The sequence below is a fragment of the Aethalodelphis obliquidens genome, unplaced genomic scaffold (assembly GCF_003676395.1).
Source record: "Aethalodelphis obliquidens isolate GAN/ISIS:26980383/991018 unplaced genomic scaffold, ASM367639v1 scaffold58, whole genome shotgun sequence".
Classification (NCBI taxonomy): Eukaryota; Metazoa; Chordata; class Mammalia; order Artiodactyla; family Delphinidae; genus Aethalodelphis; species Aethalodelphis obliquidens.
The window spans coordinates 8,189,105-8,215,708 of NW_020838002.1; the positions used below are offsets into that span (position 1 = coordinate 8,189,105).

General features: G+C 44.2%; 1 protein-coding gene across 3 annotated transcripts in view; it reads left to right on the forward strand.

The window, feature by feature from the left end:
* Window positions 1-18,282, forward strand: part of YPEL2 (yippee like 2) — a 62,177-nt gene extending 43,895 nt beyond the window's left edge. For all 3 annotated transcript variants that reach the window (XM_027087237.1, XM_027087238.1, XM_027087236.1), the window contains 3 exons: window positions 9,047-9,090; window positions 10,141-10,249; window positions 14,209-18,282. In XM_027087237.1, the coding sequence (XP_026943038.1) occupies window positions 9,047-9,090; window positions 10,141-10,249; window positions 14,209-14,298 (243 nt within the window). In that variant the 3' untranslated portion in view covers window positions 14,299-18,282. The remainder of the gene's footprint in view (window positions 1-9,046; window positions 9,091-10,140; window positions 10,250-14,208) is intronic.
* Window positions 18,283-26,604: the final 8,322 nt, after the last annotated feature.

Genomic DNA, 26,604 nt, shown 5'->3' on the forward strand with positions numbered 1-26,604 from the left:
TACTTTACAATGGTGTGTTAGTTTCTGCATTATAACAAAGGGAATCAGCTATACATATACATATATCCCCATATCTCCTCCCTCTTGGGTCTCCCTCCCTCCCACCCTCCCTATCGCACCCCTCTAGGTGGTCACAAACCACCTAGCTGATCTCCCTGTGCTATGCAGCTGCTTCCCATAGCTATCTATTTTACATTTGGTAGTGTATATATGTCCATGCCACTCTCTCACTTTGTCACAGCTTACCCTTCCCCCTCCCCATGTCCTCAAGTCTATTCTCTATGTCTGTGTCTTTATTCCTGTCCTGCCCCTAGGTTCTTCAGAACCATTTTTTTCTTTTTTTAGATTCCATATGTATACCACATCTTCTTTTTGTTTGTTTGTTTTTGCTTTTTTTTTGTGGTACGCGGGCCTCTCACTGTTGTGGCCTTTCCCGTTGCAGAGCACAGGCTCCGGACGCGCAGGCTCAGCGGCCATGGCTCACGGGCCCAGCCGCTCCGCGGCATGTGGGATCTTCTCGGACCGGGGCACGAAGCCGTGTCCCCTGCATCAGTAGGCGGACTCTCAACCACTGCGCCACCAGGGAAGCCCCCACATCTTCTTTATCCATCCATCTGTTGATGGACACTTAGGTTGCTTCCATACCTTGGCTATTGCAGATAATGCTGCTGTGAACATTGGGGTGCAGGTATCTTTTCAAATTAGTGTTTTGGTTTTTTCAAATATATACCTGATGGTGGAAGTGGAAGGGCCTGGTGTTTTTTTTTTTTTTTAATAAATTTATTTATTCATTTAATTTAATTTTTTGTTTTTTGGCTGCATTGTGTCTTCGCTTGCATGTGGGTTTTCTCTAGTTGCTGAGGGGGGGACTACTCTTTGTTGTGGTGCGCGGGCTTCTCACTGTGGTGGCTTCTCTTGTTGCAGAGCACAGGCTCTAGGCGCGTGGGCTTCAGTAGTTGTGGCACACGGGCTTCAGTAGTTGGGACTCGCAAGCTGTAGAGTGAAGGCTCAGTAGTGGTGGGGCACGGGCTTAGTCGCTCCGCGGCATGTGGGATCTTCCCGGACCAGGGCTCGAACCTGTGTCCCCTGCATTGGCAGGCGGATTCTTAACCACTGCGCCACCAGGGAAGCCCGGCCTGATGGTTTTGAGAGAAATTTGAGCTCCATTATTTCAGCCCCTAGAAGTTTTAGTTTTATATTTGAACTGCAAAGGACCCAGCTATTAACAACTGGCTGCCATTACATCCTGATTCCACCTGTTCACTCTCTAACTCGGAAGCCAGTCTCCCGGAACAGACATGTCAGCCTTTCTTCTGTAGAGGATGGGGCTTGTCTGATCATACGAATCCCCTGCTCTTTAACCCTGTGGAGAATGCATGTTTTCCAGGCCTTCTCTATGGCGAACAGGAGGGAGTGCAGGTTGTTGAGAGCTGACTGGCATCTGCTGAATTGAAAGGTCTGATCCTTAAATGACTTAAGTGACTTAGATCCCGAAATCTCCACATTTCAGCAATTAAACGTGGCCCCCAGACCCTACACCACCTTTTGTTTTTGCCATTCAGTTCCTTGCATAGTTTGCATCGTGTATGCTCCCATGCCCTTGGAATTTTATGACTCCACACAGCAGATATTTCCTCCTTTAGAGCCAGTCCCTTCCCTGCCCCTCCCTCCATCTGTTTCAGGAATGGGAGAGCAGTTGAGATCTACCAAAGCTCGAAGCCAGCCAAAGAGGGCTGGAAGCAGCCATGCTTTTGCCCCTAGGCAACACACATGGCTTTTTACCCCATCTTGAAGTTTCTAGACAGATGTGTGAAAACTTTTTGTAAGCCATGAACACATACAAATGGCTTTGTTCTTTCCTAGTCTTTCCTGGTGACCTGTGTCCTAGTGTGGAAGTCATACAGAGTCAGGAAATTCTTCCCTTATAATTAACCCAAGTCTCTCTTATTTCCGTCTATTTCCTCTTGTTCTTATTGCAGAGAAGATGGAAGAAATCCCCTTTAATCTTCTTTCCTCTTAGCTAACTGTTCAGTTTTCTTTAAACTGCACCAGGTTCTAATTGTGGAAGTTTTCATCATTTTCGTTGTTCTTTATTACCACCCTTCCCACTTTCTCCATATGCTTCCTCAAGGGTGAAATCCAAACAAGATCCAGTATTATTTTGCTTGGGTTTCAGCTCTTTGGAATGGAACCTGTGGTTTACTTTGACCCTGAGTAGCAAACTCTACCAGGCTTTACCATGGATGCAGAAAGGAATGAGAAAGGAAAAGGGACTGCCCTGACTTTCCCCAGCAAAATGTTGAGGTGGGCTATTTAGCCAACACCCCAAGGCAGGAGTTTTACAAATCCTCCATTGTATCTCTATCTAATACCTCTGTTACCTTCTCACTGAGATGGTACATAGTATAGCATATAGTACCTTGAGCAAATCCATAGAGACAGAAAGTAAGTTTGTGGTTGCCAGGGACAGGGGAAATGCAAGGTGACTGGTAATGATGCAAGATTTCTTTTGGGGGTGTGAAAATGCTCTGCAATTAGATAGTGGTGTGGTTGCACAGTATTGTGAATACACCAAGAGCCCCTGAATTGTATACATTAAGGGTGACTTTTGGGACTTCTCTGGTGGTCCAGTGGTTAAGACTCTGAGCTCCCAATGTAGGGGGCCCGGGTTTTATCCCTGGTCAGGGAACTAAGATCCCACATACCACAGCTAAGCCTGCGCTCCACAGCTACTGAGCCTGTGTGCTCTAGAGCCCGCGTGCCGCAACTAGAGAAGTCTGCGTGCCGCAGTGAAGACCCAGCACAGCCAAAATAAATAAATTAATTATTTTTTTAAAAAGGTAACTTTTATGGTAAGGTTCTATCTGTTTACCTATCATACCTTGAAGTTTATGGAGTACCTCTTTCATATATAGTATCTCATTTATTTATTATACAGATCTGATGTGAGTGTGAATACTATATTATTGTGCCCATTTTACAGATTAGGAAATTGAGTCTCAGAGAAATTAATTGGCTTGACCAAGTTAGTAACACAGTGAGTATATGGCCAAGCCGGGGCTCAAACTCTGGCAGTCCTGCCTCTTCAAAGCCCATGTAATGAACACTGTACCTATGGATGGTAGGTTGGAGAAGTAAGTACCAGGTGCTTTAAAATACTCATATTATTACAAGTGGAAAGGCTCATGGGGAGCTTCAGTTCCATCCCTACATTTTTATGGATATTGAGTTACAAAGAGTGGAAGAGTGGCCTTATGCCATAATATAGAGAAAGGGGGACACCAAAGTCACTGAAGAAAAGAATTTTGAAGAACCAAATAGATGAGAGTCAACCTTTTCTTCTCTCTTCTCCAGGCTCCTGAAAAGGCCAAAAAGGGAAGGTAGGGAACTGATCTTTTTACTGTGCACTTTTGTTTACCTTGTTTTACTTCTTGTTCTCAACAACTTGGAAAATAGGCATGGTTTCCATCTGCAGATGTAAAAGATGTGGAAGCCGAGAGAGGCTAAATAATTCTCCCAAGGTCAAGCAGCTATTAAGTTGAAGTTGTAAAACCAGGGTTTTATCCTGAATTTCTGAGCCAAGGTGAGATCCTCTTATCATACGAAGATATGCAAGGGCTGGTCTAGCTCCCAGATGTTACAGCTGAGTAGTCAGGTGGGTATCTGCTTCCCTCATCTCTGGGCACTTCCTGGGGCACATACTCGGTTGATGATGGTTGATGATGGTTGACGTTCCCAGAGAGAGGCGATTGAGAGGCTCTGCTTCATGCTAGGAGGACTTCATGCCTGAGCCTGTTCAAGTGAAGGAGGAGCCCACATGTTTGCTCTGTTGCCACCTTCCCCCCACAAGTATTCATTTTTTTTCAATGGTCCTCCTACTTTTTAAAAGGAATTGCTGCCTTCCAGACTTTCAAAGGGGCCAGAAATCAGTGGTTTGGGCTACTAAACAGGAAACTCATAGCCCTTTCCGTTCCTTTGAGCTGGCTGGAAGGGCTGGGCCTGGAACTATTACCTTCCTTTAAAGGACAGAAGAAAAGTTTTGTATAATTTAAAAAACAAAAACAAGAAAACCTTTTCTGGAGTCCTGAATACCAGCCTTCATTGATATACAACATGGAAGAGAGCTGCCTTGTTGCCTGGCAGTAATGACAGCAAACAAATGTGTCCGACAGTCTGTTTGGGATCTCCTGGTCTGAAATTCTGTTTGCTTCATTCTAATTGCTTCCTTCACTTCCTTTCAGTCTCCCCACCTTGGGTACCACCCTCACTCAAGGGAGCGCCAGACCGTGCCTCTTTGTGCCAGGCTGGGCTGGGGCCCACAGGAGACAGTGACCCAGCCGGGCTATTCTTGTCTCTGTCTCTTTGCAAGATGCCTGTTGTTCTCTGTGAATGTTTTTCTCATCATAAATGTTGGCTTGGCAGGGGCCCAGGGTGGAAGCCACGGTGGAAAAGCTTCCAGAATCCTGCCCCAGAGATTCAGCTGCTCCTGAGTGCCAGGCTGAGGAGACAGGCTCATAGATACTGTCGCTGGGGAGGTACCTCTGTAGGTATTGCCACCGAGACGGCCCTGATTGGGTTCGGCACCCTTTGCAGAGTGTGGACCTCTGCCAGCACTCTCTCTCGAAGAATAGGCCTGGAGGAACCGTGGTGGCCTTGTGAGGCGCCTCTGGGCCTGGCTGGCAACTCTTTTCCCTGCCATGTGCCCTCCCCCACCCTACTCTCTAGGAATTCGAATCTGTGTCAGGCCAGAGAAGGTGACTCTCAGGCCCTGCCTGAAACAGATTGGAACCCCCAGAACAGTGACCTCCAAACCTTTAAAATCACATACCCCTACCAGTAAAGTGTTTGAGCATGTATTCCTAATATGTCTACTTACTTATAAATGGTATACATGGGTTACTATGTAATACCTACATTATAAACAAATATTAGAAAACTTTAATAATTTCTGTAATTTAAAAGGATGGAAGAAAAAATAAAACAATTGTAAATTTGCTTTTAATCTTATTTTATTGAAGGTATATATGATTGAATATGCCCTCTTTTTAGCAAAAAAAAATCTTGGTTTATCACTTTGTGATTCAGTGATTCAGAGGTGTGTCCCTAGGAGGGTATACTTCTATACTTCATTTTAACAGTTGCCCGTAATGAAAACTTCCTTACAAAGGTAGATTCAAATGGAACATTTGCATCCTTGAGCTTACAAAAATCACGATCCCCATTTTCCAACCCACCCACCAGTTATACAAAGGTTTTTGCTGAACTTTGTAGTTTAGAAAAGTACCTTTTAACGAGACTTCAAACTCCTCTGAAGCTCTTTGTTTGGAATACTTTTAAATAGATCAGGAAATTTTTTACAATTCCTAATTGTACAAATATAGGAGTACGGTGTTCAGATATAGGAGAGTTTAGAGATGGCTTATTTTAAAATTTTTATTGGATTTCACCAACAAGAGTGAATTTTACTGTATGTAAATTTAAAAATTAAAAAATCCAATGAGTTTTGACAAATGCATAGACTTATGCACCACTGAAATCAAGATAAGAAAATTCCAACTCCTGTGTTACCCCTGTGTAGTCACACTTTCCCCTTACCTATAACCTTTGGCAACCAATGATCTTCTTAGCTAAAGCATTTCAGATTCATCCATGTTATGTGTATTAACATAGGTTTTCGTTTCGTTTGAGTAATCGAAACTGCCAAACTCTTATCCAAATGGCTGTGCCATTTTGCAATGTCTGAATTCCAGTTGCTACACATTCTTGAGTGCACTTAGTTTTGTCAGTTTAAAAAAATTTTTGGACCATTTTAATGTGTGTATAGTGATATCTCAATTATGTTTTTCAATTCGCATTCCCCTAATGACTAGTGATGTTGAGCATCTTTGCATGGGCCTGTTTCCCATCTGTTTATATTTGGTGAAGTCTGTTCAAATCTCTGCCCATTTTAAAATTGGGTTTCTTGTTTTATTATTGAATTTTGAGAGTTCTTTGTATATTTTAGATACAAGTCCTTTGTTAGACAAGTGATTTGTAGATATTTTCTCCCAGTCTATGGCTTATCTTTTCATTCTCTTAAAAGTGTTTTTCAGAGCAAAAGTTTAAAATTTTGATGAAATTTAGCAGTTTTTTTCTTTTATAAATTGTGTTCCTGGTGTAGTATCTAAGAAATGTTTTCTAACGCAAGGTCACAAAGATTTTCTCCTGCATTTTCTTTTGAATATCCTCCATTTTAATTTTTGTACAGGCATATCAATTCTGAACTCCAAAGATCATATAAAATGAAAGCATTGCTAAATACTGTTTAGTGAAACTTTTTTTTTTAAAGATAAACTTAAATAGATAAAATTTCTAGTATTTTCCCCCTACCCTGAAGGATTGTCTGGTGTACCTTCTGGGGAGACTGCTGCCCTGAAAAGCTTTGCAGTGCTGCCTCTCTCCCTGCATTCCCATTGTGCCCAGCAGGTAGCAGGTGATCTGTGAGTCTTTGAGAAGTGAATGTCTTTTCCTGCCATAAATGGTGAAGCTGTGTTACTTCATGTTGTCGTTTTCCAGTCTGCTTTCTTCTAGAATTTGTTTTCCCGTAACCACGTTCTTCTAAGCTCTAGCTTGAAGATCTTGATAAAAGTTTCCTCGAGGGTGGCACTCCCAATTATCCATAATGTAGGACCACAGAATTATATGAGAATATAATTTTGGAGCTGGAAGGAGACTTGGAGGTCAACTAGTCCAAATCCCTTATTAAAATCAAACCAAAAATAAATTAACTCTGGTAAATTCACAGACTGGAATATGACTCAGCAATGAAAAGAGAATGAACTATTGATATATACAGCAACATAGATGAATCTTAAAAGAATTATGCTGTGTGAAAGAAGCCAGGCAAGAAACACTACATGCTATATGATTTCATTTATTAAAAATTATGGAAAATACAAGCTATAGTGACAGTAGACAGTGTCTGCCTGAGGATGAGTGGGAAGAGAGTGAGGAGAGAAGAGATGGCCGGATTGAGGGACATGAGGAAACTTTTGGGTGTGACAGATAGTCCATAATATTGGTTGTGGTGATGATTTCACAGGTATACGCAAGTATCAAAACTCATCAAATAGTACACTTTAAATATACACACTTTATTATTGTATGTCAGATATATACCAATAAAGCCATTTAAAGAACAAAAAAAAGGAAATTAGAGGCAATTGACTCATGCAATAAATATTTTATAAATGATGGCCAGATTCATGCTATGTGTTGTGAGTTCAGAGAGAGATTGAAGACATGGTTCATGCCTTCAGGGAGCTCACAATCTAGTAAGTGAGTTAGACAGAGAGACAATTTAAATCCAGTATGCTAAGAGCTAAGAAAAAGGAACAGGCAGGGAACAAGAGGAGTCCAGTACATGGGTACCAATGGGTACCTCTTCCTGGGGAGGTCAGAGAAAGCCTTACGAAAGAGAGGAAGCTGAGCTCAGGCTTAGGATTGGTCAAGTGGAGGAGACTCCCCATCTCAGGGAAGATGGTGGTCAGAGTTGGTGAAATGCAAGTTCCAGGAATTGCACGTGGTTCGGCCTGACTAGAGCAAAGGACACAGTGGGGAAGTAGCAAGAGAAGAGACTGCAGAGGTTGGTGGGACCAGATCGTGAAGCTTTTGCTATCCTGGCGCTGCTTGGATGTCTTGTGCTCCAAAGTTGAACTAACAGGTTGGCCAAATATAGGGTCTGTGTTGCTGGGACATTGTCTCATCCAAACACTTGGCATGGACTTCCGGGTTCCAGGTTTCGAGGCTGTGACACTCCTATTCATGCTCAGTGCTAGCCTGGAGCTCTTATGTTCCCCGGGGATGTTTCAAGACCCAAAGGAAAGAGAGCTGGTTTCAGCCTGAGCAGCAGCTGGGGAACATCTGCTTGCTCCTCAGAGCTGCACCTGGGAGCCAAGGCTTCTGGTACATTTGTATGTTGGAGGCAACCAACAATCTAGCTTCCCCAAAGGCAGTTTTTCCACAAGTCAAGAATTTTACCTTTCTCTCCGGCTGGCAGCACTGATCCCTAAAGTCCTGTGCTTCTGACAACAGCTGTCTCATGGGCAGTGATCTGTGTCCCGTCTGGTTCTCTCCTACCCTTTGGTCATCTGTTAACCAGTCACCCATAGACTTCTCCAGCCACTGAACAGCAGAGGTCATGGGAGAGTCCTTTATTTGTTTGTTTGTTTATTTATTTTAAGAGTGGTCTTAGAGCAGACCAGGATGTTTAATTCAGGGTACAGTTGTCAGGCCACATTAAAAATGCAGGCAGAAATGCAGTACATGGACGGCTCATGTCAGCCAGACGTTTCAGTGTAACCAGAGGAGGAAAACACGGATAGGGCCTGTGTTAATGGAAGTAGATGCCAAGTCGCACGGCAAGCTCTGGCACCTGTTTCTCCTGTTCCCTGCCATCCTCCAGCCAGAAGAAAGAAGCTCCTCTTTAAGCTGGAAGTGAAAGTGGGATTACTGTTTAATGAGCATTCCTGTGATCTAGAGCTGACGTTGCTTACACCTCAGAAGGAGAGCTTTCGTGCTGCCGTTTGGGAGGATGGTAACTCATCTAGCAGTTAAGATCTCCAAGAAAGCAAGACCAGTGAGAAGTGTGGGTTTGGTGGTTTATTCTTACCTTGGGGATTCTTTGCTGTCTGCAGGGTCGAACCAAGAGGGCAAGCAGAGGTGCTTGTGCTGGTTTCCATGCCCTAGCCGACCTTGAGAGCTGTGGGCAGTACAGGTGGCTGAAATCCAGTGGGTCCAGGAAAGGCCAGTGTGGATTCATGATATTTTCTTACCTGGGCTGGTGAAAACAGTCCGAGCGTGGGCTGTCCCGGGCTCTGTAGCTCTGTTTATTCTGCCTTCTCCTCCTCCCACCATGCCATCTGCTAGCTGGAGGGTTAACTGGCTCACTGCTCCCTGTTAGCCGTGTCAGCCCTGCAAGGTCATGACTGTTGTGCTTTGGGGCTGGTTTCCCGAATGGGTGGGTGAAACGGATCTCTAACTATCGATTTGTCTTCTTGCATTTCAGTCGTTCCAAGGAAGTCAAGGACGAGCATACCTCTTTAACTCAGTGTGAGTGTCTCTGAATGGTACATCCATTGTTCGGTGCAAATTTTGAGGGGTGGGGAAAAGCAACGCTCAATGATAATTAAACAATGGAACCTGTCCTCTCTGACACACACACACACACACACACACACACACACACACACACACACACACCCACCCATGGAGCATTATTTACCACAAGCTGTAGCCAGTCATCCTTGGGGACTTTGCGGGGGCGGGTGGGCATCATCTTTGGCTAAAAGTAATATAGTCACTACCCCCAGTAAGTACAGAGGGCTGTAGTCTCCTAGGGAAGAAGCTGAAGTGCTTCTGAGAGCTTCAACATGGGAGGTCTCATAACTAGACCTGAGATGTGTCTCTGGGGAAGAGAAGGAGGGTGAACAGAGGACCCAGGGTCTGCTGGAGGACTAAGGTTGGAGGAGCCTTCATAAAGTGGAGTTAGTGAAGAGCCTTCATCCCCTCCTACAGATGCACAGTCTGCCACAGCCCTCAGCATTGCTTACAGCTTTCTCTAGGAAAGCAAGCCTGATGAACTGTGAAAATGGAGATCTAGCGTGTTCAGTCTAAAATAATAGGTGCTCTGTGAAGGAGTCTATGTATTTGATAGATGGGGCTCACCCATCCTTGTGATCAGGACAGGACTGTGCCGTCATGATTGACATCTCTGGCTGCAATCAGTCCTCAGGAAGCTCTGAGGACCTGTGCTCATGGCTGTGGACTTCAGTGTGGTTGTCAGTTTGTCCCCTTAAATCACAAGGCTAAAAGCATTTGTTAGAAAAATCCTGAGCAAAGTCTCAACCATAAAGACTTCTTTTAGTAGACTCATTGAATCAGAACTTGCAGATCTGAAATGCATCTCAACGGAGACGTTTGCATGTGGCTACCTTTTCGGAGGTTATTCCTGGTTTCAGTTAGAGACGATGTTCTTCTCAGTGTTGGCTTCCCTTCAGGCAGCTGTACTCAGTTAATTTTTTGCTGGGAGTCCAGCTTGGACAACTGATGGTGAGCACGTGCCTGACGCCCCACTCTCTCTCTCTCTGTCCCTTGGCACAGAGTTAACGTGGGCTGCGGGCCGGCAGAAGAGCGCGTGTTGCTAACAGGACTGCACGCCGTCGCAGACATTTACTGTGAAAACTGCAAAACCACTCTGGGCTGGAAATATGTAAGTACCAAAGAGTGTGACTGGTGGAGAGAGGGCCATGAAGGAACTAGCTGAGAGCTGCACATTAGAAGAATGTTTTCTTCTACCTGCCTCCCGTGGCCTTGTGGGATTATCTTTGACCAGGATGGGAAACTGAGCTCAAAGAGCAGTTCCTGGCACACTTCTGTTTGCCACACTCATCCCCTTTTCACTGACAGTCCACCCCTCCTACTCCTTTCTTCACCTGCTCCTGATACACGTGCACGCACACACACACACACACACACACACACACACACACACCCTCTCTAATTAATAATAATAGTAATAGTAATAATAACAATGGCACATAACATTTCCTGACAACTTACTGTGTTCCAGACGTACATTATTTTATTTACTCTTCACAGAATCCTTAGAGGATAAGGATTTACCCATTTTAATCCCTAGTTTATGGGTGACGAAACTGAGGCTTAGGGAGGTTAATAGTATGTCCAGTGTTGTCTAGCCATTACATGGCCAAACAAGGATAGGAGTCCAGGTGGTGGTCCGACTGCAGAGCCCATGTTCTTTGATGCTCCAGTAAATGTCCCCAAAACATCTCTTAGGTCCCAGACCCTGTGCTAGGCATCATCAAATATTGTGTTAATTAATGTCCACTGTCAGATATAGTCATGGCTGGACTTGCCCAACTGGACATTTATTCCTGCACTGTTTAACTCAATAGATATTTTTAACATCTCCTTGGTACCTAGGAGAGTAGGCAGTCCCTTGCCAGGGTGAGAGGAGGTATATGTGTTCAGTGAAAGTCAACCTGTATTATTGTTATTATTATTATTGGCAGATCTTTTCACAGTGCTTTTCTCTGCCCTCTCTCTCATTGTGGGAATATTGAAAAATGAGTCTTCCTGTTTCTGGGAGGGCAATTTATTCCATGTAAAATGCCTCAAATCCCCTGTCCTGTCAGTTGCAGAGCATCAGTGTGGGGCTGGCTCATAGGACAGCCCACAGGAGTAGTCAGAACCGCCCACAGAGTGTTGAGGTTGCATCAGTGTAGGTTTGTTGACTGCAGTAAATGCCCCGCTCTGCAGGACTTTGATAGTGAGGGAGCTCGTGCATATGTGGGAGCAGGGAGCATAGGGGAAATCTCTGTGCCTCGTGCTCCTTTTTGTGATGAACCTAAAACTGCTCTAAAAATATGAGTGTATGTGAAAAAAGATGTTGAGCCAAAGAAGCCAGACATGAAAGTATGATTCCATTTAAATAAAGTTCAAAAATGTGCAGATCTTGGGGAGTTACCTGGTGGCCTAGTGGTTAGGATTCCGGGCTTTCACTGCTGTGGCCCGGGTTCAGTCCCTGGGTGGGGAACTGAGATCCCACAAGCTCCGTGGCTTGGCCAAAAAAAAAAAAAAAAAAAAGTGCAGACCTAAAAAACTGCTGCAGGTGGAGTCTGCAGTACAGCAGCATGGCCTTTAGATTCCATCTTTTCATGTCTTCCTTGAAACGTTCAGAATGAGAATGAAAAAACCTGGACACTGTGTTTCATGATGCCAAGAAGGTTTAACCACAGCTTCCTACGGGAGAAACTGGCCTTGGCCCTTCTCCCCCTGTATGGCCACTGGTCCCCTCTGAGTGATCTGGGGACCACAGGTCTGGTTTTGATTATCCAAAAGTGTTCTGTGCTTCTTTGTTTCCCAGCTTCTTGGCTGTCTTATTCCTTGAACATGTGCTGGATTTATATACAGAAGATAAATCTGACTTGGTTGGTTTTGCTCCTTTCTTCAGGTAAAATGATTCAGTCCTTTGACAAAGCTTTATTAAGAACCTTTGTGCTGGATACAAAAGTGAATGAGATCTAGTTCTTGCCCTCAGGGTGTTTATAGTCATGATACCAAGGGGGAAAACCACAGGTGAAGTTACAACAGCTGGACAGGACAGCAGAGGAACATCCATCTCCCCAGACATTCATTGATCACCTCTCACATGCCAGGCCCAGTGCTCCAACCTTTCATTCGATTATTCCTTCCGACCCTGATAATAACCCTGTGAAGTACTTGTAATTATCCCAATTTTGTAAACAGAAAGTTTATAATTTTGTAAATTGTAAAAGGAAGTCAGATGCTTAAATGATGCTTCTGATGCTAGGAAGCAGTAGACGTGGGGTTTAGGGGGGATGTTTGTTTCAATTCCAGATCTAGTGCTGTCTACTGGAATCCAGTTGTGACATTTTGTAAGTGCCCTGTGGCTTGGGGGGTGTTGACTTTTTTCTTTCTTTTTTTTTTGTTTAATAGGGACACACTGTCACTTTGCTAGTTTTGTTTTTTCCTCCTCTCTATCCTGAATACACTACTGTGGAACAATAGGTCCTATTCCCAAACCACATTCCTCTGGTTGTGTACACATCACACACACACACACACGCACACACACAAACGGAGCTGGGGAATAATGAGGTGTCAGGGAAATTACTGCTGAGCCCACAGCTCTTGTATGTGTGTGGTGTGTTTGCACTTTCTCTCGGTGCCCCTCCCCTCTCCGCTATGTGGAATGATTCCTCTCTCAACAAGAGGCTCGAGTCTGAACTCTTGTTCTGAGACCCGGAGCCCCTGAGCTCTAGAACAGAAGATACAGTCCATACAAATGCTGCCCGGAATCTATCGACAGTAGGATTTATTTAACTCCTTCCTAATTTAGGGACTCGGGAGGGAGAGCTGATGTCCACTGCTCTGCACAATGAGCTTTGCCATCTGATGACCCTGATACCCAGTGTTTTTCAGATGATATACCAAGATGGTTTTTTGTATCTGTGTCTGCAAATAGAATGTCACCTTGACCCTACACCTATGCAGGACTTATTTCTGTGGGGCTTATTAGCTGGGAGAGCCTGCAGTGCTGTAAGTTTCAGCTGGTAACCTCCCAGCTGGTTTGCATTGGGTTTGCCCTTCTCTGGAGGCCTGGCAGCTGGGTAGGGCTCAAGGGCTGCCAGGTCGTTCAGCCTGGAGTTCATACAGCTCCTTTTTCCCTGGAGAAAAGCAATGATGGAAAAACAAACTTAACACATCTGACATGGAAATAGCAAGATAAGAAATAAAAGAGAGACCTGTTTGGCCTCACAATCTATTTTGTTTCCGTCCCTGAATGTCTTTTCTCTAAGCCTAACAAGCACAGTTTAAAATAATGACACAGTGGGAATTCCCTGGCAGTCCAGTGTTTAGGACTCCGGGCTTTCACTGCCGAGGGCTCGAGTTTAATCTCTGGTCGGGGAACTAAGATCCCAGAAGCCACACAGACCGGCCAAAAAATAATAATAAAATAAAATAATGACACAGAAACTTTATGGATACCTCCATAGGGCAGATTTCTGGTAAACATCAGAAACCAAGTGCCCCTAAGATTTTATACACACACACACGCACACGCACACACACACACACACACATACAGATGGATCTATCAATGAACAAAACATGAAGTTTATCTTGCGGTAGTGGGAGACAGACAAAACACAAAATAGATATGCAAGTTATACTGCATGTTTGAATGTGGTAAGTGCTGTGGAGAAAAATAAAGCAGGAAAAGAGGGGGGTGGGGAGGGATTGCTGCCTGGGAAGTTGTGATTTTTGGTAAAGACCTTACTGAGATGGTGACGTTTGGCCAGAGACTTGAATGAGCAAAGATCCTGAAGAAACGCTATTGCAAATACTGAGAACATATTTAGAATGTTTAAATTCAGAACATTTAAATTTAAAAATATTTAAATTCTATTGTAAATATTGAGAAAGCCCTGCTGATGCCTCAGTGCTGCAGTTAAGCCACGGGGACATAGTGTGCTGAGTGGTAGGAATTCTCAGTGAGTCTGGGTGACGCCGGAGCCGGACTTCCGTGGTCCTGATACCTGTCGTTGGCCCCGCCTTGGTTCCTATGCTCCTATGCTTGTCTTTGGTCACTCAGTGTCTTTTCTCTTCCTTTGTGTTTCCTAGGAACATGCCTTTGAAAGCAGCCAGAAATATAAAGAAGGCAAATACATCATTGAGCTAGCACACATGATCAAGGACAATGGCTGGGACTGATTGGAGAGCATCTACCCAACCCAGTGTCCACGTGAATGCCATCCAACCGAACATTCTACCCAAGCGTGAGAGAGTGACTGAACACTTGGTTCCATCCATTTAGGGGCCTTGCCATCTGGGGCATTCTCCCACCCCGCCACCATCTTTCTGGTGACCAGCCTCTAAATTGCTGTCTCTCTGTCTCTTTGCTTTGTATCTGTTTGTGAGTTGATCCTGGCTTCTCTCTCTGTTCTAGTGTTGGCTGAAAGCAAAACAACAAAAGGAACAGATGCCTGCCCGCATGGCGGCAGCCCACTTTGATAAAGGGCCCAGGGCCCTTGAAGAGCTGCCTGATGGCCTCTTGTCAGGAGAACAGTGGCACAGCACAGGGGTGTGAGGAAGAGGGGAACCAGGAGGGTCCCGGGTGGGTAGGGGACGGGAGGGTAGAGGTAGGAACAAACTTGTGCTGCTCCTGGAGACCTGGGAACTTAGGCTTGAAATAATCGACTTGTCTAAAAGGACAAAGAGAAAAAAAAATACCTCATGACTGCATTCCCTCTGATCAGAAGCTTCTGTTCCTGACACCAAATGTGCCAGGTTAGCAAATGAGCACAAGAAGTGGCCCTAATTCTAGCTGGCGGGGCAGGGGCCGGCCTGGTTCCCCTGGGCCGAGCTGGGGGGTGTCCTGGCAGCAATGAGGGACTCGGGAAAAGCCCACATGGTTTTGATGACTCTGATGCCTCACTGCTCCTCTGGGTAATCATCTTTGCCTCTTCAGCCACTGTAGGTGACAGGAGAGGGGACTGCCATTTGCAATGGGTGCAAGATCCAAACGTCCCAAAGGCTTTGACCAGCAACCGAGTGAAATCAGTGATTGAGGGTAACAGGGAACAAAGGGGGATGCAGTTTAGGTGCTCCTGCAGAAATGGCTCTGATACTGGGCCAGAGAAAATAAAAAGTAGAACCAGTTAGCAGTTCTGACGGACCTTTTTTTCTGAACCTTAGTAAGAGAAGAGCATTGTGGCAAGGAAGGGAGGGTGGGGCGGGGCAGTGCCGGGAATAGTTTAGGTTTGAACCATAACAGGTTAAGTGCATCTTCTTCTTTGGTATGCAGTGGCTTCACTGAGATCAGCAATTCTTTGTACGCAGAGTTTTGGGTGTTTTTCTCCAGTTCTATCATTGTAGATCCTGGAAAACAAAGTCCCAAGGCTTCGAGCTTAGTGATAACCTGGCCGGTAGATTCCTCATGCCCCTAGCTGTTCTCTTTTACTTGCGTGTGTTGTGTGGAGACAAATCTGTCAATGTGATCCAGCGATGGGAAGGTCTCAGATTTGATGTCAAACGGCAAGTTATAAATTCCAGTATTACACCCCACTCCCCGCCTCCCCATCCAAAGTTCATTATATTAGGGAAGTGGAGAACAAATCCCTGTAAGGCTCTTGAGAGAGAGAGGAGTTTGTTACGTTTAATCAACACTGTGAAGTCTGTTCTACAGCAATTTAGCCAGTACACGGTGCATGACCGAAACTCATTTAACTGAGTTAATTTCATTGCTTAGACTGAAAATATTATTATTGCTAAGATATGTGTAGGTTATGTTAGGTAATTCTCAGCATCTCATTCCCCAAGTAGGCTGATCCCATAGGAAAATTCACCTTAAAAGTCACAAAAGAGTGAGTTCATGGAGATGAGAACCTGTAAAATTCTTAACGAAGATTAAAGCGGCCAACCCAGGACATTTTCAGAATTGAGCCAAATTCCCAGAGGGGGCGAGTCTGTTGTGGAAATGCCTTTTTGAGTCTCTGTGTGCTGATTGTGGAACAGGGGCTGAGATGGGTGTGGTCCTGCCCAGCCACACGTTTAGCAGCAGACAGCTTCTGTAAGACAAAGAAGATTCTTAAAAATCGAATTTTGTTCCCGAAGGCTTCTTGCCCACATCTTTTGGTGCTTTTAGTAGCCTGGGAGATTAAGTTGTTCTCTCCACGTTACTAAAAAGCAGACTGAGGTTCAGAAGAAGTCTTTTCATTTCCGATCCCAGAGAAATAGTTCCTCTGGCTCCCAGGCCCCAGATCTCAATTAAAAAAAAAAAAATTCAACTTTCACATTCCTAAGCTGGCTTGCCAGCATAGAAATCATAGATTCCCCTCCCCATCCCTGCTGAAGGGATAACGAAATCATTTCTGTATTTTTAGTAGCCCCTTGACTCAGGAAACGTCCTGGCTATTGATAATCCTTTCCATAAAAAGAAGACGGTATGGGGGGTTGGGGAGGACATGGGTAGGTGTGTAAGAACGGAGCGTGGTGATATAGAAACTGGACATGAGGTCCCCTAGAATTTTCAAGGGGCAGAGGAGACTGATGTGCCACTGTGTCTGTGGGGATGGGGCCTCTGACTCTTACACAGATCAGAGCAGGCTCCAGTTAGACCCCGGTTCTGGTATTTTTTCAATTACTATCCGTTGAGCATCCAATGGGCGCACGGCACTGTACTTGGTGCCAGAGATCTGAGCAGAATGTTGCAACAGGGGAAGAAAACCCAACTCGTTAGGCTTTCCCTTTGTGTCAACCAAAAGTACTTCTTATAACTTTAGCTTCATTCATGCTTGTCTATCTACCGTCTATAGTATTGGAGAGACCGCAGCTGAGCGATGGAGATGCGTCAACTCAAGGCCTCAGTCAGTTCCTTTCTTAGTTTCCTCACCAAATTATTGACTCAGAGCATAACCAAAGACCTCATCCATTCACCCCTGGGAGGTTCGGGGAATTGGAGTTCAATGATAAAGCTAGGGTGGGGTGCAGGGAGTAGGGAAGGGGAGAAGAAGTGAGAAGGGAAAAGGTATAAAACCTTTTATTTATACTGAGGTTCAGAAGAAGTTTTATACCTCAGCCAGCAGCTGCCTTCATTTTCAACCGAAGTCCAACCGGCAGACTCTAGTTCCGTCTCCCCTGTACCTCCCTAGGTCATATGGCCTCCGCGGTCCTGGATTACACCCAGCCTGCCGGGAGGGATGTTAGTCTCGGGCTGCCGATGTCCACCGATCGTCAGCTGGGCCTGCCTGAGTGCTCCCCCGATTCCCCAGACAGCAGAGTAAATCTTTACTGGTGGATCAGTGTGTAAAAGAGAGGTGTCCCCTTGACAAAAAGATTTTCAAGTGGATATATAAGAAACAGTTGCTTGTGAAATATACTTTTGTAAATAATATTTAATTTTTTAAATAATATATTTGGTGCTGTTTTCTCAGATCCCCTGAGAGCACTTTTTATTTTCATTTTTAAATGCTGTGGTTTCCTCTGCATTTCTTGAAGTATATCTTAAGGGAAACAGTGATCACCAATATACTCTTAAAAAAGAAAAAAGAAAAAAAAAGATCTCCATCACTTTAGTCTGGACGGAGGCAATAAAGCAATGCCTCTCTGCATTTCTTCCCAAAGGAACAGACTCTGCAGTACATTACCAAGTTGAGAATTGAAATATTTTGTTGCACCACTATTGGCTAGAAAAGAAAATAGATAAAAGCAAATAAATTTAGTAACAAATTAGAGTGATTCCTCTTGTTGGAAGAATTTCCAACAGTTTGGAGTCTCGGAGTCTTGTTTTTACTTGTGTGTGTGTGTGTGTGTGTGTGTGTGTGTGTGTAAAGCACTTTGGATTGTGCCTCCTGTTTTCGTTTTTATTGGGGACACTGTACCTACAGTTTACACCTTGGGCACATAAGATTTTTCTTCTCTTTTTCTCTGGTGGTTTTGTTTCTGAGAGGACCAACAGCACAGCCCTCGAGGACTTTGTTTTCCTGAGCATGGAGCTGTTGCCTGTTTGCTCCTTTTGTCTTTCTTTGTGTGCTCAACTTTTACAGACTGTAAAGGAAATCTGTTGTTGTGAAGATCAAGCAGAGTCAAAGCTGTGTTTCTCACTGAGATGTGAGTGTATTCATCATGAACCCAGGGCTCCAGCTGTTGTGGAAGCCACATCATGTTAAACATTAAACTGGTTTGGGTAGAAAGAACGTCAATAAAATAATACACATACCTTGGAGGTAAACACCTTTTTTTTTTTTTTTTTTAAGGTCAGATTGCCTCAGGTTCAGTAAGAGGCTGGGAAATCAAATCTTGAACACAATCATCTTACATATTTTAAAAAAAGAGTCTGCTCAAATGAGAAAACATGCTAGTGGTCTAGTTCAAGGAAAGAGATATTTAATATTTAAAAATAAAATACAGTCGTGAAATTGGCCAGCAGTGAAAGGTAAAGCCAAGAAGAAACAAGCTGTTCTCATATTACCAAATTCTGTCTGTCCCTGTGTTTTTGTATAACATTTTGGTGAAAGTGAGAGTCAGTTCCCTTTTCCAACCTGCAGAGACTATCTTTCAATACAGACTCTATTTATGCTTGTGTTTACAAACTGTATTTGTTGGGTTTGGGTTTTGTTTTTCTTTCTTTTTTTTTTTTTTAATTAAAAATTTTTTTTCAGTGGCATTTTCAGGTCACTTTGCTTCAATAACAAAGATAATTATTTTCAAGTAATTTGTCTTCACCTTTTCCTGTATTTGTACATAGTGATTCAATATTAGAGAAAAGTGCATTGTTTCTGTCATATTTCCAATCTGTGTTGGTGCTCATTTGAGAAAATAAAGTTTTCAAATATTAATTCTCTGGAGGGCTCATCTGTCTTAATTGACCCAGCATGTTTTATCTTGACATTTAACATTTAAAGTAACTGACAGACCTTTAGGTGGTCATCTGTCTAACCCTATTCACAGATCTGTCAACTGAGGCCCTGAGGGGTTATTTTCCCTAAGGACACTTGGCTGATTGATGAATACAAATCAGGTCTTCTGTTTATCTACAAACATTTCTCCTGGCTTTGGAGATCAGAAATGCAGAAATGTATCATTTCTGTCTACTAAGCCCCGTATTCTTAGACTCTGCAAGCTTTTCTGTTAGTATCAATTTTCTTTAGAGATAGAAATACATTAGGTGAAGGGGAAAAAAAGTAAAACAACAAAATAATGTCAAAAAGAGGGAACATTATCTCTGAATGGTTGGCTAACAAAGGGAGATACATATTCACAGTTATAATATATGGAAAATCAAGTCTTCTCACTCACTGGACAAATATTAAACATCTGTTAGGTTCTAGCCACTGAGTAAGGCAATTCGACCATCCTAATGAAGCAGCTGTTTTTTTCCCCAAGTACCTTTCCTCCAGTCTCGTCCATAGGTACACACAACCTTGCATAGCCAGTCATTATAAGTACAGTTTTAACAAGGCTAAACATATTTGCCTAGACATCATCAATTTATACTATATATATATTTTTTAATTTTATTTATTTATTTATTCATTTATTTTTGGCTGTGTTGGGTCTTCGTTTCCGTGCGTGGGCTTTCTCTAGTTGCGGCGAGCGGGGTCGCAGCCTCTCTTGTTGCAGAGCACAAGCTCCAGACGCGCTGGCTCAGAAGTTGTGGCTCACGGGCCCAGTTGCTCCGCGGCATGTGGGATCCTCCCAGACCAGGGCTCGAACCCGTGTCCCCTGCATTGGCAGGCAGATTCTCAACCACTGCGCCACCAGGGAAGCCCTATACTATATTTTAAAGCACTTTTTCAAAAGCTTGCATCCATAACTTATAGCGTTCCCACCTTGTGCAGGCAACCAAAGTAGCAAAGAGGATATTAAAGCCACACAAGTGTATGTGTTTGTGAGTTTTCACATTGGTGATAATACTTGAAAAGCCTATTCCCTATAAAATAGGAAATACTTTCTCTACTTCCCTAGACTTTTTACTTACCTATTCTGGGCCCAGCTACAGTTAACTTTTATTTGTCCTTGAGTGCATTATCTTATTCCTGTGACCTGTTTTGCTTCAATGCCTATGCCTGTTATCATTTCATTCTTGTTTGCCTTTGGCAGGCAGGGAGGAGAGAAAAGATAACATGTGCAGGAGACAACCAGTCTCAAACCAGCAGCCCTTGGATCCTCTCACCTTTCCAAGCTCTCATAGCCCACAGTGGCTGTCCAGGAGATCACGCTGGAAGAAAGGGAGGGGAGAGCAAAGATGCTCATGGAGTGCTTGGTTTGCGTGAGACCCTGTGTTGGGTGCTTTGCTTCCGTGACCTCACGTAGGATCTTCACAATGAGGTACTTACTTCCTCGTATCATTCTAGGAGTCCTTCCCACCCTGTGGGAAAACAGTGACAAATGCTGATCGTCCTCATTTTGTAGATGACAGAATTGAGGTTTGCTAGTGACAGGATCAGGAATCGTAGTCCGTGGGACTTCACAGCCCTATGTTCTTTGTTCTTTCCCTACACCATGTTCCAAATTTCAGCCTCTCTCTTCTCCAGCCTCTTCTTTCTTTTTTTTTTTTTGGGCCGCGCCATGTGGCATGCAGGATTGCATGCAGACTAGGGATTGAACCCATGCCCCTTACAGTGGAAGCGTGGAGTCGTAACCACTGGACCGCCAGGGGATTCCTCTCTAGCCTTAATTCTAGTGTGGCTTCACAAGGTACTTTCCCAGTACTGATGAACCTATTTGCAGGGCGGGAAAAGAGACAGACGTAGAGAACAGACTTGTGGACCCGGGAGCGGGGAAGTGTTGGGGGGGGATGAATTGAGAGAGTAGCATTGACATATATACGCTACCTTGTGTAAAATAGATAGCTGGTGGGAAGCTGCTGTATAGCACAGGGAGCTCAGCTCTGTGCTCTCTGATGACCAGAGGGGTGGGATAGGAGGAGTGGGAGGGAGTCTCAAGAGAGAGGGGTTATATGTATACGTATAGCTGATTCACTTCGTTGTACAGCAGAAACTAACACAACATTGTATGTAAAGCAATTATACTCCAGAAAAAAAAAAAGACACTTTCCCAGTCTGCCCACCATGACTGCCTAATAAATAGGGTTCAGGGAATGCAAATTAGAAAATTAAACAAAGCCACAAAGGTCAATGCTACCTACAAAGTATTGTGTATTCCACAGCTGAATATAAGCAGGGCTTTGTTGTTTTTTAATACTCGGTAATGGATTACATATGTAATCCTTGGCCCCTTGATTAATAGTAGGTACTTAATAAGTGCTTGGTGAACACTGAATTAATGTGGAGACTTAACAGGTTAAGAAAAAAGTCTCTTTAACATGTTAGTTTCCCTAAGAGAAGAATGGAGAAGAGGTTAGCATTAAATATTACATAAAGTAAATGGTTACACCATGAGCAATCAGTTTACTAATTTGCATTTATTTATTCAGCAAGTACTTTGGGGGCATCTATTATGTGCCTAGTCTAGTCAGGAAACTAACCCCAGGGAGCAGAAAAGCAGGGGTACTGATTGTGCGGAGTGAGAACAAAGGATTATGCATGGCTCTCCCTACTGTTGGCCGAATATCTAGCCACATGGACCACGACCCTCAGGCAGCTGTTTCCTGCAGAAGCAATTGCTCATAAATCCTTTAATCTGAACCCAATAATAGTGTACCAGAGCAGGGCACAGGGCAAGCCCTGGAATTAGAACACGTGGTTTCAAATACTGGTTTCCCTTAATAAAAAGGTAATCTATGGAAAGGGCTAGCCCAGTGCCTGGTAAAGAGTCAATGATAATAAAATGATTGTTATCATTATGAATTGCTCAAGTCTGTTTTGTATTTGGAGTGGGGTAAAGAAGACTATTGTATTTTGCTCTTTACGTATATTTTTTGTTGAATTTCAAAACAATCCCACGAAGCATCCCCATTTTACAGAGGAAGAAACTGAGGTTCAGAGAGCATAAATAACATGTCCATGGAAGAGCTGGGATTTTTTTTTTAACTCTGATTCTGAAGCCCACACCATATCTGTGTCCCCAGCCTGCTGTTCAGGAAAAACGAATAACTACCAAATAGGAAACTTTCTGGCAGATCTGACTAAGCACACACCCAAAATGTCATGGCTATTTTGCTCTCTCATATTTTATTCTTTTTTCATGAAATGGAAACCCTGGCTTTTCCACTGGAAGCCAAGAGCTTAGAACCGAGGAAGAGTTGTTGTATTATACCTTTATTTTACAGGATTTCATGGCTGTTGATTGCAGCGCTATTATTTTTCATTTCTTTTGAGGGGAAAAAAAAGTGTTACTTTCAGTTGTTCAGACTGATTTAAAAGACAGAAACCCAAAAACTTACCCACGCAGAAGTGAGTAAAGTATCCTAACACATGGCATTTCTATGGGGCCCTTGGGGGTGATGCTCCAGGCCAGCTTGAACAAGCCAAGATTAAAAGTTCATGTTGCAGGAAGATTCTTCTAATTCCCAACTGTTGTAGGATCGTTTTTTTATGAGAGACAGAATGGCTAGAGAAGCTGAATTTTTCAAGGCATGAGCAAATTATTTGAAAGCTATGACAGAACTAGCGAGTTATGTTTACTTTGAATTAAAATCATATTAATGATTTATCCCAAGCTCAGGTATTAGCAAGGTCAGATAGAAAGAAGGTTACTTTGGAGTTGGACAGATGGGGGTTTGAAGCCTGACTGCATGCTTATCCATTGATCACTCTGAGGAAGTCACTGCAATTCTCAGGACTAGTTTCCATCATTTGTAAATTGGGGGTACCAGCAACGATGCATAAGTTACTGTGAGGATCAGATAGCAGCCATAAAGGGCCCAGCACATTGCCCAGACCAAATAGGGCTTAACATGTGTCACTTGTCCTTTTTTATTTGCTGAGTGATTGGAACTCACTGTTAATGGGCACTACTAGCACATAGGATATTTAGGACCCAATAGTCATCCCTCCACAAAGGAGGCTGACACCCAGGGAAGTTAAGAAACCAGCACTTGGTCACGGGCCTGGTAAGTTTCCAGAACTGGAACTGAAACCCAGGGCACCTAGGCAATCAGATGAGTGGTCCCTGCACCACGCTGCTTTTATTTTATTGCTTTTATTCTGAGAGAAGAGTGTGTACTTTTATGGGAAAGAAAAAAAAAAAAAAAGTTAGGGTGTCAGCTAGAAAAACATCCTTGCATTTTAGGATCCTGTTTGAAGTGTTTGTAGTAACCATCCTTGGGTCGTCTTCAATAAAGCAAAATTTGCTCATTATCCTTACACCCTGGACTGATGTGCTAGCCACTTGTGGGAGAAGCAGCAGGATGTTCTCAGATGAGCTCACCTCCCTAGCCTCCCTGGACTGCCTGCCTCCGATTCTGAGCCACTTCTCCAAAGCGCGGCCACACAAGCACAGCAACCAAGCAGCTGAATCAGGGATGTTTTATTTATGGCTTTAATAATGAAATCTCTTGGGAAAACTTTGGTTTCCCATTCCCAGAAGCAAAAATTCATCTACAGAATGTTCTTGAAATTTATTACTGTTTATGTTTTGTGTGTGTGTGTGTCTACCATAGTCTTTGAGCCACCTTAGTAGTGTTTAAAACATCCCTTCACAAAAGAAGGATAATTTGAGCTGATGTTCATTGGGCTGGTATGTTCTGAACCAAGCCAGCACAGTGTCAGAAATTGAGAATAGGGGTTGATCACTCTGCTGATGACACAGTCCTATATTGAACATGGTATTTATTACCAAAACTGCCATGAGTCCAACAGGGGCTTGTTTTAGCTTTGTCCAGTTCCCAGACCCTTATTTCCATGGCCATTGGAAGAATAGCACCCACATCTCCTGGAGGCACTCAGGCTTGAAGTCGTTTCCATGGTGACGAGACATACCCAGGGCTCAGGTTTCATTTCGTGTATATATCTCAACAATATTATAAAGAAAGTACCAGCGAGAATGTCAGCCACATGAGGGAGGCAGGTTGAGGAAAGGGAAAGCCACTAACCTGGGGCCCTGGCTATAGGAGGGAGCTCTGGGAGTTTCTGCCTAACCAGGGGGAGTTGGGTAGTCATCTTGCAAAGAAAAGGTCAGTTACCACTGACATAACTGGTTTGGACCTGTTGTGTCCAATGTATCAGATATTTCATCTTGCCTTGGGTAGAGCTAGATTCAGCCTGAGGGAGACTTACCTGAAAAAGCAGATAAGGCAGACAGAACTCAACAGGGGAATTCCTGGAGAGATCTTTTCTGCCTGTGGGCATGAGACTACCAGGCACTTGGGGATTAAAAAGCAGGCTTCCAGGCTTTAGTTAGCTGTGTGACCTTGGATAGGTTGGTTACCTTTTGAGGCTCAGCTGACTCATCTGTAAAAGAGGGTTATTGTAAGGACTAAGTGAGATGATGTACATTAAGTGCCCGGCACCCCAGAGCTGAAGAAATGTTGGTTATTGTTGCTTAAATAGTGGTAAAGGCAAAGCACGGATGTGTGCTATTCAAAGTGGAAAAGTGTATGTGCACCAATAGTCAAATGACAAGGATTATTAGTAGGCTGGTTTATAATTATCCTTTTTCTTTGCATGCACTTTCTGAACATGTTTTATTTTATATTTCTTTATTTCTGTATATTTGGCAAATATTAAATATCCCCAAGGACAATAACTTACCCATTCTTTCAACAAGTCTTTTGTTTCTTTTATACATTTATTTATTTTATTTATTTTATTTTTGGCTGTGTTGGGTCTTGGTTGCTGCGTGCGGGCTTTCTCTAGTTGCGGCGAGCGGGGGCTACTCTTCGCTGCGGTGCGCGGGCTTCTCATTGCGGTGGCTTCTCTTGTTGCGGAGCACAGGCTCTAGGCGCGTGGGCTTCCGTAGCTGTGGCACATGGGCTCAGTAGTTGTGGCTTGCGAGCTCTAGAGCGCAGGCTCAGTAGTTGTGGCACACGAGCTTAGTTGCTCTGCGGCATGTGGGATCTTCCCGGACCAGGGCTCGAACCTGTGTCCCCTGCATTGGCAGGGGGACTCTTAACTACTGCGCCACCAGGGAAGCCCCAGCAAGTCTTTTTTCTTTCTTCCTTTTTTTTTTTTTTAGATGTTGGGGGTAGGAGTTTATTTTATTAATTAATTAATTAATTTATGGCTGTGTTGGGTCTTCGTTTCTGTGCGAGGGCTTTCTCTAGTTGTGGCAAGCGGGGGCCGCTCTTCATCGTGGTGCGCGGGCCTCTCACTATCGCGGCCTCTCTTGTTGCGGAGCACAGGCTCCAGATGCGCAGGCTCAGTAGTTGTGACTCACGGGCCTAGTTGCTCCGCGGCATGTGGGATCCTCCCAGACCAGGGCTCGAACCCGTGTCCCCCTGCATTAGCAGGCAGATTCTCAACCACTGCGCCACCAGGGAAGCCCCCCAGCAAGTCTTTTTGAGCCAGGCATTGTGCTAGGGATAACTAGACTAGGTCCCTGCCCTCAGGGAGTTTCATCAATCTCTTCAGCGCGTGCTTGTGTAACAAGGGAGAGAGAGGTTGCCCAGTAAAGGAAAGCTCAGAGTTACCACAGCAGTTACTGGCTTGGGCTAGAAAGTATAGTTCTAGAAAGGCTTCACAGCAGCCCCTTGCTGCCTGTCTCCCACTGGGTGCTTTTAGCACTTGACTCAGGCCTCTTCGATGGCCCTTACCAAGTTTATTGTCTATCTCCTTCCTTAGGACTCCTTCCTGGGCAGGGACCCAGACTCTTTATAGCCGAGCAGTGAATGTTTAATGAACAAATAATCGTGGGGAGTTCCCTGGTGGCCTAGTGGTTAGGATTCCGGCCTTTCACAGCCATGGCCCAGGTTCAATACCTGATGGGGGAACTGAGGTCCCGCAAGCCGCGTGGCCAAAAAAAAATATTGTGTGGATGTAAGGGATGGTCAGCCAGCCAACAAAAGTATTATTCCTTTCAATCCCAACCCAAAAGGAAACATGATATTTATTGAACGTACGTGGAGGAAAGGAAAGATTGCTTCACCTTTTACCTTCCTTCCACTGGAAACGATAAGGTAAATGAGAGTTTACTTTTTATTTATTTATTTATTTATTTTCAGCCGCGCCGCACAGCTTGCAGGATCTTTGTTCCCAGATCAGGAATTGAACCCAGGCCCTCGGCAGTGAAAGCATGGAGTCCTAACCACTGGACCGCCAGGGAATTCCTGAGAAAAGTTTAGAAGACAGGAAAGGTAACTAAAGTGAGCATGTTTGTTTGTTTGTTTTGCGGGACGCGGGCCTCTCACTGTTGTGGCCTCTCCCGTTGCGGAGCACAGGCTCCGGACGCGCAGGCTCAGCGGCCATGGCTCACGGGCCCAGCTTCTCCGCGGCATGTGGGATCCTTCCGGACCGGGGCATGAACCCGCGTCCCCTGCATCGGCAGGTGGACTCTCAACCACTGCGCCACCAGGGAAGCCCTAAAGTGGGCATGTTTTACATCTCCTGGTGGGAGTGAAGGTTCTTAAATGGTTTCATTCAGTCTAACCAACTACAAGTGGTGGGGAGCGTGGGGTGG